At 36.1% G+C, this 12970-nt stretch overlaps 1 protein-coding gene across 1 annotated transcript in view; it reads right to left on the bottom strand.

Annotated features, from left to right (window-relative positions):
- The window catches only part of ipo11 (importin 11), a 120338-nt gene that overhangs the window by 34358 nt on the left and 73010 nt on the right, over window positions 1-12970 (bottom strand). Inside the window, exon 22 of the mRNA XM_043247120.1 lies at window positions 11264-11340. Coding sequence (XP_043103055.1) covers window positions 11264-11340 — 77 coding nt within the window. The remainder of the gene's footprint in view (window positions 1-11263; window positions 11341-12970) is intronic.

Here is a 12970-nt window from a genome sequence, read left to right on the forward strand (position 1 = left end):
GATGAGGTGACCCTTATATTGTTAACAGTAATGAGAGATGGCAGAATCACTGCTTCAATTGTGCCTGGAACCGCAGTGTGTTTTGTACTTTTCAAAGGTCAAGAGGGTCTCCATTCTGCACAACCTCACGGTGACACACACAGCACTTCTGCCATCCTCGGCCGATGATCTAAGATAAAATTGCTTTTCGGAGCTGGTTATGTTCAAACTCAACATCACAAACCACGTCACAAGGGTGTACAGAAAAATGCACAAATCACTACAGAAAATACAGTAGCCATTTTGAAGGAATCCATCCATCCATCTACACACATCCACAGATTGTTTCATGGTTTTGAAAGAAATGATTATGCTTGCTAAGGCTAAAATGTATATATAAACGGCAATGTTTTCTCTCTGACCTCTCATTTCGTTTGCCAGATATAATTATTTGTATTTAGCAAATTTAATTATATTATGTAATCAGTAATATGATTTTTAAAAGCTGAAGTGATTAACTAAGGGTACTTAACTTACTTAAACTGAGATTTCTGCATTTCATAATTAAGCTTTCCGCTGATGTATGGACTTTTAGAATAGGACAATATTTGATGCAACTATTTAAAAATCTGCAATCAGAGGGTGCATATATAAAAAGCTAAAATATTGAGAAAATTATGTTAAAAGTTACTTGAATGAAGATCTTAACAAGGCATATTATTTTTTTGTTTTTGTTTTGATACAAAATATCTTCATGGAACATTGTATTTACTTAATACCCTAATGATTTTTGGTATAAAAGAAAAATAGAAAATTTTGACATACAATTTATTATTTATTAATTTATAATTTTGACATACAATTTATTGTTGGATTATGCTACAAATATACCTATGCTGCTGGTTTTGTATATTTTAACTACTGGCAAAAGCTGAACAATTAAAATCAAAATCTACTGAAAAATCAGTGAAATAATCAATGATTAGTCTTATTAATCGTTCTAATAGTAGTTTGATTGTCGAAATAATCATGCGTTGCAGACCTAATTTTCCTGTGATGGCAAAGCTGATGTTTTACATATTTCTGAATTGTATACACAAACACGTATGCATACAAAAATATAATAGTATAACAGTTACAAATTGTTCAGATAAAGCAGCTGGTTTCTCTAAAAGGGTTTTTTTTTTTTTTTTTTGAGTGTTGAGTGCTCCATTTCCTGTACAAGAGCACTTTACGCTTCCTCCGCTTACCGCACTATCATGAGGACGCTGTCCACAGACTGCTTGGAGTTCAAATTATTTGAATAAAATTAAAATCATTCCCATTTCACGATAAATAAATGAAAGCGCTCCTCTCTGCTTCCCCTAGCCATGATTTGCAGACGGATAATGATGATGAGGTACGAAACAATTTAATTTCTACCATCTCGTGCAGTCCATGAATATTTATGTCATCAGAAGAACGACAGCTCTGCTCAGCCTCTAGAGCGCCGTAACAAGTGCGTCATGAACACTGTTATTACACAGGGGGGGAAAAAAATGAGCTGAAGGACAGAATAAAGATGAAGGGGGGAGAACTTTAATCTGCGACAGGGCTCATACTTACAAACCTGCTATTTCATAATTAGTCAGCAGCTATTTTTCAGGCGGTGTGTAAACAACATGTGCGTTATGCACCGGTACATAAATGTAAGTGGAGTAACTGACGCTATTTCGATCAAAATAAGAGTCAGTAGAACTCCAGGCTGGTTCTCTGCATGTACGGTCAACTTTGGCCATGTGGACTTCAAGCTGATTCTACTGACAATGTCCAACGGTTGATGTACATGCATCACAGGTGACATGTTTTCAATTTTTTCCAATATGATAAAAAACTAATTTCCATCATATTGCATTGGAAATCTAGTAAGCTCAGTATATTTTGAAATGACAGTTGTAAGTTATAAGCAGTTATTTACGTTCATATTCCTCCCTCATTTTTCTTGATTTCTCTTTAGCGTGGTGTAAAGCACACAACTGCGGGACAGTTAAAGTTTTTGAAAGGTTGATAAATCATTGCCACACTGGAAACACAGTTTGTCTGTTTGTTTCTATGTAATAACCCAAGGCAGAAAAGTGCCTTAAATTGATAAAGCACCTTCATATCAACACCAAGCAATCATAATATCTCTTCTCTTTGCCAACAATAGTTTTTTTTTTGAGAATCACTGTGATTCTGAGCGTAACAAAGTTTTTTTATGTTTGCGTGTTGAATCTACTGCTGATCCCATATAAGGAGTATTTACGCCACTAATGAAGCTCTGCTGTTACGAATGGAGAATTTCATTACATTCCTGAAAACCTTATTAAGCCAAGTGTCAACATTTCAGTAGCCCACATGGAGTTCAAGCCTATTATGGAAAATGTACTGATGTCATGTCATTTAGCAGGTCTGGTAGCTCTCAATAAATCAGCCCAACCAGCTCGTGTGCACTAGTCAGGGTACATTATACGTTACAATTAATGCCATATATACATGGTGAACAGTGCTGCCATGCTTCATCCCATTCAATTTATTTTTGCTTATTTGTGTTTGCTTAAAAAAAGTTGACAAAGTCTGACAGCGTAAGTGTAATGTCAATTAAGGCACGACAATGACACTCATAAATCAAAATAAAGCCACTTTCAGGCAAACACAATCATTATGTCTGCACTGCCATTACTGGAGTTTGCGTAAAGACGCCTCGGAAGACCATAAAAGCTAATCTGAGTATTCTAAAAAAAAAAAAAAAAAAAATCATGGGAAGGAACAAAGTGCTAGGATTCTTTGAAATCTATTACTGATGCCACAGGGAACTGTAAAATGAATATTTGTGGAGCTTGTATTCAAATCCATGTTTGAGCATAATTAGCTAGGAATTCTTAGACTAATGCAGTCAGACTGAATTATGAGCTAATCCTGCTCTGACTAAACCCTGCTCCCTTTGAGAATATAATGACCAGTCCATTAAGGCATGATTAAACATTCTGCTATACAGCTACTTCAAATCATTTTTTCTTCTGGTTCCATGTCAGTTTTATATAGGCTGTATAAGCAACCTGAATGGCAATTAAATACCTTAACTGTGAATATGGTTACTTAAAGTACTTAAAATCTTGAGGCAAATGCATTACTGGTGAAAAACCTTCGGTGTAATTGAAAAAAGGACATTTGTAATGTAAATTACAAATGAGAAAACGAACAGTTAATTTTCACACGTGAGAGAGCACAAAAAAAAAAGAGAGCACAATTGCATAAAATCAGAAAACGCACAACCTTGTTTCATAAAAATATGTACCCCAGTGCACTTTTGTGCAACACCATATTTACTTTTCGCCACAGTTTCAAACAAACCTACTGTCTATGAAAACCTACAGATATGAACCTAGATGTTCAAAAGCATAACTTATCAAATATGTTTTAAAGTCATAAGACATTCTTCAGGTAATTGTGCGAAAACTCTGTAAATGTGTGTGAAAAAAAAAGTGCAGTGAAATTATTGGTATGTATTTCTTTTATATTTATGCCATTAGACCAGGTAGAAAAAGTAGCAGTATAGTGCTTATTATGATGCTATGTGGCCATTTAAATATATAGGGACGGCGAGGGACAGATACAAGGTCTTGCTTGCTCAGTGAAGTGAGAAACAAATCATATAATTTCATCTCTTGTGCCAGATAGAATCATTTTAATATTCAGCCATTGTTCCTTGCTCCATTAAGACATTAAGAGCTAATCTGAGGCCTTCAGAATAGTTGAGTGCTCAAGAGTGCAGACGGCCAAGGGCCAAGCACAAAGCGCCCAGAGGCATGAAGAAAAAAAACACAAAACAAGAAACTGTCAGCTGAACAGATGTGTGTAGGGGATTGATAATGTGTTTAGATGTGAAAATGAAAATAAATAAATAAACACAACTCTATAAATCTCACACGGCTTTCATTCTTTTTCACCGGCATTAAATTAAGACGAGCGATACATAACCTCTCGAAGAACCAACACGAGTTCAGTGGATTTTTGTCATGAAATTATTTTTTAAAAGGTCACATGCCAGCTATAGCTTGAGGCCACGAACCCAAGAAAGACTAAACACATTACCTTAACAATATGAAATATTACTTAAAATCAGTGTACACAAGAACAACTGTAAAATTTGTCTGGTCAACATGAAGCCACATTTAAAAAAAAAGAAAAAAACTCAAGCTAATGGGCAGCCATTTTGCCATAAATGTTAACAGCAGATCAAAAGCTTCACATATGCATCTGCTTTCATAGAGGTGATGATAATGCAACAATAATTCAACTGCAGTAGAGAATTAGATGTACCCTGTGAAGAGCCCCACCTGTGTGCAAAAAACTTCTTTTGTCGAGAAAATTATGTAAATAAACTGCGTTTCAATATGTATGAACGGTGTGACACTCTCGCTCATTTCCTTGCCACGGCTATTAAACACATAGTGTTGAAACCACAAAGACATTTTTACGCTTTTCATGACAAGCTACAAGGCATAAAAAGTTCTGCCTTTTTTATACTTTTCTATGCATAATATAAATTTCTATTCAACTGATAAGGAACACAGTAATCTTTTTATTCACAGAAATTAAATCTTTTATAGAAAAGAAAAAAGAAAAAGGTTTCGTTCTATACTGTTTCTTGAAGTAGGATTTTAAAGTGATCCAGATTTTCAAATGGTGCCATCACTGTTATGAAGATTATAAACTCTTCTCTCTCTGCATGGTCCATTGTTATGAATAGACATACAGAAAATGTAGGACAAAAGATGTGTCACAGATTTCCACTAGAACAGATGTTTTAATTCTTCAGTCTCACTGTGAATCAGATCTCGTGACTAGAAACAAAAGATGCTGAAAGAGAAGCTTTGTTGAAGGTGATCTGCTGAGAACAACATCTAGACAAGACCTTGACCTTTGAATTTCAACATTGAATTCAACTATAATCTTTTAATTAAAGGAACAATTGTAAAATGCAGTTTATTGATATACCCTTTAGACAGACAGACAGACAGACAGAAATGGATAGATGGATAGACAGACAGGAATTGATAGATAGATAGACAGACAGACAGACAGACAGACAGACAGACAGACAGACAGACAGACAGACAGAGATGGATAGATGGATAGACAGACAGACAGACAGGAATTGATAGATAGATAGACAGACGGACAGACAGACAGACAGAGATGGATAGATGGATAGACAGACAGACAGACAGGAATTGATAGATAGATAGACAGACAGACAAACAGACAGACAGACAGACAGACAGAAATGGATAAATGGATAGACAGACAGACAAACAGACAGACAGACAGACAGACAGAGATGGATAGATGGATAGACAGACAGACAGACAGACAGGAATTGATAGATAGATAGATAGACAGACAGACAAACAGACAGACAGACAGAAATGGATAAATGGATAGACAGACAGACAAACAGACAGACAGACAGAAATGGATAGATAGATAGACAGACAGACAGACAGAGATGGATAGACAGACAGACAGACAGACAGAGATGGATAGATGGATAGACAGACAGACAAACAGACAGACAGACAGACAGAAATGGATAGATAGACAGACAGACAGACAGACGGAAATGGATAGATAGAAATGGATAGATGGATAGACAGACAGACAGAAATGGATAAAGAGACAGACAGAGAAAAACAGACAACTAGACAGACAGATATATAGAATATATAGATAGACAGACACAAATGGATATACAGACAGACAAAAATAGACAAAGGCAGACAGATAGACAGAACAAAATGGATAGACAGACACACAGGCAGAGGGACAAACAGAAATGAATAGATGGACAGACAGAAGGACAGAAGAACAGATGGATGGGATTCAGACAGAGTGATGAACAAATATAATGATAGGTAGATAAGAATGACAGAACAATAGACATACAGAACAGAAACTACAGACAAACAGACTGTCTAACAGATCGAAAGACGTATTCATTTCTTATAAAACAGACATACGAGTCTGTTTTCACATAGCCACTGGATTCAGACTTTGTACATAGCCTCTTGTTTATATTTGAGTAGCGCTTTTAAAAGTTTACTCCTTTAAAATAACAAGATAATTTTTCATGCCTCTGAGGGCTTGTTATGAGATGTAGACACCGCTCCACTTCTTGTACCTCTCATGGGCACTGATCTTTGCTAAAGGCTTGTGGCTATGACTCTTTGACACAGCCAATAAACACTGCTAACAGCCTGAGCATCTAGGCCAATGTTTTCATAAAAAAAAAAAAAAAAAAAAAAAAAAAAAAAAGCAGGAGATTCTCCAAAGAGATTCAAAGAGGCAGATCGAGCATCCTTTGATGGAATAAAATCCCGACAAACAGCACATCTATATTGTGCAAAGCGTTTCTCGGCATGTCAGGAAAAGCAGGGTGCCTCATTACTTGTCCTCTCAGTAACGAACATCCACAAAAATGAAAAACACTCACGCTGGTGCACGCTCAGCAGTTTCAACTGAGATAGACTAAAAAAGAAACATTCTTCCACCTCTTCAGAAAATCAGTCAAAGGGTCATTGAAACGTCCATGAGGCGAAGTCAAATTCAGTTTGAGAAAATCTATGGGCTTTTGCTGCTGGGGTCAACAAAAAAAAATGACAATCCGGTGAACGTTTCTACTGCAGGGCCTGATAAAACTGGGGGTGGAAAGAAGGGGCAATTCCAGTACTGTCAGTATCATCAACTGCTGCCATCAGTAACAGTGAAATAACTCACCATAGAAACATATTTCTTGAAAAAGCAATGACTTTCGTGGCACTGTGAACTGCAGTAAGTAAAGCAAACAGGCTTAGGCATCAGCCTGATGGCATTTCAGACATTCACCCGTGCTATAGAAATAGCCACACAAACGTGTACGAATTTTCTTTAGGTTATTAAAACCGCTGCAAACGATTTGGCATTTAAAAAGGCAAATCTCACGGCCCTAAGTCTACTTATTATGGGATTTCTGTTGTGTATGTGTGAGAATACGCATGTGACCTCATCCTCTGGAGTAGGAGTATTTACACCGCTAATGAAGCTCTGCTGTCACAAACAGAGAAGTTCATTACATTTCTGAAAATCTTATTAAACCAAGTGTCAACATTTCCATTATGGGCTCTAACCCCCATGCGGGCTACAGGAAAAGCCACTGAACTGCTGTAACTTCTCAGGTCTAATAGCAGAGTGGAAATGTGTAAAGCACCAACCCAACCCTCCGAATAACGCCATTCAGATCACCTCTGTGTACTACAGTTCATATCAAATGCGTTCTTAGAGGTCTGCAGCTTTTCATCCATTTTTCATTCATGGTTAATCAAAAAGTTTGTCTACAATGTATTGAGTGCAAGTTACCTAAGTAACAACTTGTCTCCTGAAGTAAAATCATTGCTTTATCAAGCTGAGCAGTACTTGTACATTTATATGTACATATATAAAAACACAAACAGAAATCAAGGTTATATTGAAGCACGTAGAAAAAAGCAAAGAAAAAGAAGCAAACAGGGCCAAACCATGGGTGTAAAAATATTTACTGTTTAAACCGTAAATGTAACAGAAGATTCTTTAAATAATAAGACTAAAAGACCTGTAAAATTGACTGGAAATTCCGTTTAAAAGTGCAGGAAATAAAAAAAATAAAAAGTGCTTGTGCTTTACACGCACAATACAAAATAGAAATGAAAAACTATTAATAGTAGCAAAAAAAAAAAAAGTTAAATGCCTCTAATACAAGCTGTATCTGAAAAGTTAAAAAGATATATATTCTTTGATTGCAATAGAAAGCAAGAACTGACAAAATGTAAATGTATGTATCCCTATAAGTATAATGTAAGATAAAGATCTCTGCCAAATACATGAATTTAAATGAAATTCCTTCTATAATAATAATAAAAGGTCAATTAGGAATTCTTTAGGAAGTCTTTAAATATAAAATGCTGAAAAAAGCATGAAACTGGTTCTAGTATAAGCTACATGATGAAAATAATGTTTGTCAACCTGACTTAAGTGAGGAAAGTAAACTATAAAGTTATATACAGCTTTTCAATTTTTCATAAAACCACATTAAAGCTCAAATAATACACATATATATATATATAGCTTTTAAATTAAACTAGACTTGGCTTACTTTTATATTGACCACTCAACTACTTTCAAATACAAGTAGCTTGTTTTCAACACTCTGATAGCAAGTAATCACACACCAATTTCCACATTTAAAAGCTAAATGTACGACTAAAGCCAATTCACTGTAACAGGAAGCAAACGGGAGTGCCACAGTAAACCAGCTCAGCATCACACGCTCGCTCCAGATTCACAGAAAGACAGTAGTGTAGTCAGCAGGAGGGCCGTGACAGGAGCCTCTCATCCCAGACCTCAGCAGGTGAGGAGCTGTGAGCAGTGAGAGATGAGGAAAGTGAGCTGTTTGGTGCACAGCGAGAGATCTGCTCCCCTGTCGAACAGCGCTAGGAACACAGAGTTACAACAGATGATGAGATTTCACCATTCAGGCAGATAAGCTGGGCCGAGTGCTGGCGACAACCTCAAACTTTTTCTTTCACATTCTGTCTCGGGGAGTTATTTTTACTTTTCTTGTCCCGCTTCACATTTTTAAAACCGATACAGCTATGAATACCAGATTTCAAAGAAAAAATTCAGCTGCTGAAATGATACTAGGGCTGTCATAATACCAACGTAATCCGTATCAATACCAGTGAAATTTGATTTTGCCGCAACAACAAAACTATGCTACTATGCTTTTCATTTTCATATGACTTATACCAGATAAATGAATGCCATTCTATGCAATGTTGTAAACACGTAAAAAATAAAAGATTAAAAACTAAAACCAACCTGTTTAAAAGCTACAAGAAGATTCGTTGCATTTTGATTATGCATAAAAAAAAGAATACTTGTTTAAAATTTGATAGAAACACTTATTACTTCTCATTACTAACTAGTTGCTTATTATCATGCCTGTTATTAACATATTGCAATTTTATTAGTACTTTTAAAGCACAGGTTATACATGACCATATTTTATGGAACCCAATTCTACACAATACCTAAACTTTACAACTATGTTATTAACTATTAATAACCAGCAAATCAGTAGTTTAAGGCCATAGCTTCTAAAAGAATAAAATAAATTAAATCAACATTTGAATTATTACACTATTTTTGCTTGTAAAGATTACCTTTAGCATTTTAATGACGGCAATGCTTAACTTGTTCTCAATTAAATGAATATCGCTTCTGTCTTTTGAAAGCAATCATTCAACAAAGTTATGTTATGTTAGTTATGTTGTTTGATTAATAAATTAGGTTCGAACACGCTTTCTGTCACTTCTCAGGTTACACTGAGAAAACAAAAATATACAACGTACATGGAACATACAGATACGTATTAGGTTCGTACCAAAAGCACTTTCGACATCTCTAGATAATATGAATTCATTTCCGGTCAGAGGCCATCCTCATTCCAATCCATAGAGAGAAATTAAATTTTTTTTCCTAACTAGCTTTTCGAAGAATGGATGAAAGAGACGGAGTCTTAACAGGCCCTTGTGCTAATATTACCATCAGCACCTGAAAGAGACGAGGATAGGAGAAATGAGCATGCAAATGGAAAAATCGCTTCAATCAGCCGCCTCTCTTTGCATTTCAATGCGCCGGCAGATGCTTTAATGAAACGCTTTCTCTTATTCTCTCTCTCGTGCTGACCTCTAGCAACCCTCGACTCCGACGGCTATGCATCGCTCTGACCGTCTGAGGTTATGAAAGGTGTTGGCCTTACGCTTGAACGACTCCTCTCGAGCGAACACTTCTGTGTGACATTTCCCAGAGGCTAGGAGGCGTTGATGCAAGCATATTTAATTACAGTGCCCCAATCAAACCGTTAATTATCTAATTCTAATACAACCCCAGGGAAGCAAAACCAGCAATTTTTGTGTCGCCTCAGTCACTTTGTAAATCATCGCATTCACGTACGAGAAACAGTTCTATTACAACCAAAATAACATTTAAGTGAATTAAAAATACGAGAGCAAGAGACAACCACTAAAAGGTTCTTGCCGAGCAGAATAAAATGCTCAACAACTACCGACCAGAATAAGAAAATTGCTTCCTGTTCAATTAATTGAATAACACCGTCATGAATAGAGTACATCAAATTAACTGCTGATTGACAAATCAAACTGACTTCAAATTTTTAAAAACCCATTTCATTAAAGGATTGAGGTCAACTTAGTTAATATTCAGTCTACAAGAACTGAGAAAATTGAAAAAGAAAATTCAGCAGGACAAATCAGTGAAAAGCATATCAAGGCCATACGGCACTTAACGTTGCTCCGTATAAAAAAAAATTTAAGAAAAAAAAATTGCCCTTTCAAGTTTGCTTATTACTTCATCAATGTTTTCAATCTTAATTTTATTCAGCTATGAAACTACTTTTTGTGCACAAGGAAAATAAAAATAACGACTTTATTCAACAATTTCTTCTTCATAACATTATGGTTGAATCACTGGACTATTTTAACCATGTCCTTACTACATTTTTGGGCCTTGAACGTGTCTTACATTGCTTTCTAGGCAGGGTTAGAAAGCTTTCGAATGGAAAATATCTGTTCTGAATATGAACAAAGATCTTAGGGGTTTGGAATGACACGAAGGTGGATTTTTCATTTCTATGTGAACTATACCTTTAAGTGTTCTCAAAAGACTCATTTCACTGATTATTTTAAACCTCTCTATAAGAAAAACTTACAGCAGATGATACAATTTCAGTGAACAAAGCCCAGTCTGTTCTTCTGATAATCCTTCAGAAGTTTTAGAATATAGCGTACCACTTTCATGTTACTTTAATGGTGTTTTTGCATCCTTTTTGGAGCTTAACCAATCAAGTCATTATTCACCTCCATTAAATTAAATGTAGTGTCCAGGACATTTTTCAGTTTTTGATCCAGAAAAAAAAATGCAATGTCATATGAGTTTGTTATGACACAGGGATAAGAAAATACAGACAAATAATGGCAAAATATACCGTTTAAAAATGATTTCAAAGGATTGAGGTCAACAAGAATTTAAATTGAGATGATAAATTCAGCTAGAAAAGCCTGTGACCTGCATTTCAGGGCATGTCCATTTGACAGCTAAATTGTCACTGGCATACAGCCTGATATTTAATTAAAAAGGAAAGTGGCCACTTAAAGAGGCAACTACCTACCAAGTAGGGCAGACATATTCTGGAAGATCCTCAGAAGCTCAGGTGTGATGGCAGGGCTGTTCTCTAAAGTCACCAACCTGCACGAAGAGAAAGATCATGCCTTTTAGAAAGCCTTCATTTAATATGCAATACCATTTTTCAATCACAGATGTTGCTAGGAAATCATGACAAGATCCTTCAAATGACAGTAATATTACAATGAAAGAAGTATGCTTTTAGTGTCCATGGAAACACTACAGCAGCACCAATTCATAAAAAGGCCTGCTGCAAGCCAAACATCTTCCATCTTTAAACAAAACAGGCAATCTTTCATAAAAGCATTGCAGAAAATGAATGGATGCCGCTAAATTTGTTGAAGTGCTGCTATTTTTGATTCAGAGGCTACAGAGGAGTCTTTGTGCAGGTCGGGTTATTCTACTGAGGGACTCTCTTTGTCTTGATACAAGAGAGATAGAGTGACTCAGAGAAAATGATAAATGGACAGCGGGGAGGAACAACAAACCTAGAGAGCGAGTCTGAAGCCTTGAACTTAAAGGGGGCAAATAAACCCTCTTCAAAGAGATGAGTGAAGAGAATGAGAAGACTGACAGAATGGAGAGAAAAGAATTTCACTCAGAAAGGAGATAAAGATGGGGTGTGTATGAATTACAGCGCTGGAAAAGAAATCTGTGGTAAAGACAAAGCAGAGTTGAGCTTATCGCAGACAATATCGATTAGCATGTAGGACACACAGCTTAAACCTGGAGCTGGAAGTAAATTAATTTATTAAAATTCCTCCTGACTCAGCGTCTTCTTGTCGTTTGACAGCGTGGATAAGTGTAAAGGGTTGGTTCTGTTCCTCTGAGGCACGACTCCAATGATTCATGCTATCATTCGCATCTGGACAGGCAATTTGTCACACAAATCTTTTAAGCATTACGTGTGTCACTGGCTGACAGGACAAAGCATCCGACGGGACGGAAACCGCCACTAACTGGGAACCCATTTAGATTGAGGGCAGTTAATACCACTGCGATGCTTCAGCTGTATTTTATTAGAACAAAAGCACTGAAAAGCATTGAACACCTACAGTATATCCTTAAGAATTCCTTTGAAAGGTCAATGAATCTCAACCTATTTAAAGACTATGTAATATTCTAAATGAAAATGCTGTTAATATAAAAGCAAATGTAATATGCCGTATAAAAGTTATATGCCATTCAGAACTGAACACCTCTTTAGAAAAACTAATGAAAACTAATAAAAATAGTATTATTACGACAGTCTAATGATGAATCATATGATCCTTAAGAAATCATTCTAAAATGACGATTTGCTGCTTAAGAAACATTTCTTATTATTATCAATGTTGAAAACACGTTTTGTGCAAACAAAACGTTATTAGATTTGGTTCCTGCATCAGACAAAGATTGCATCTCCTTGCTAGCTTCACTTGATCTTAATGCTGCGTTTGACACTGCAGCCCACAACATACGCATAGACTGATTACAAAATAATACTTGCAATCAGTGGCAGGGATGATTTAAATCCTGCATGTTCGACCAGTACCTCTTTGTTTATTCAAATGAGGAATCATCCAAGTTAGCTCCAGGAAAGTGCCACAATGATCTGTCCTTGGCCCTCTGCTGTTTTCAGTATACGTGCTGTCTCTTGGTAATATTATTGGAAAACACGAGATTAGATTCTATTGCTGATGATCAATACTGA

The sequence above is a fragment of the Puntigrus tetrazona genome, chromosome 8, assembly GCF_018831695.1.
Source record: "Puntigrus tetrazona isolate hp1 chromosome 8, ASM1883169v1, whole genome shotgun sequence".
In the NCBI taxonomy this organism is placed as follows: domain Eukaryota; kingdom Metazoa; phylum Chordata; class Actinopteri; order Cypriniformes; family Cyprinidae; genus Puntigrus; species Puntigrus tetrazona.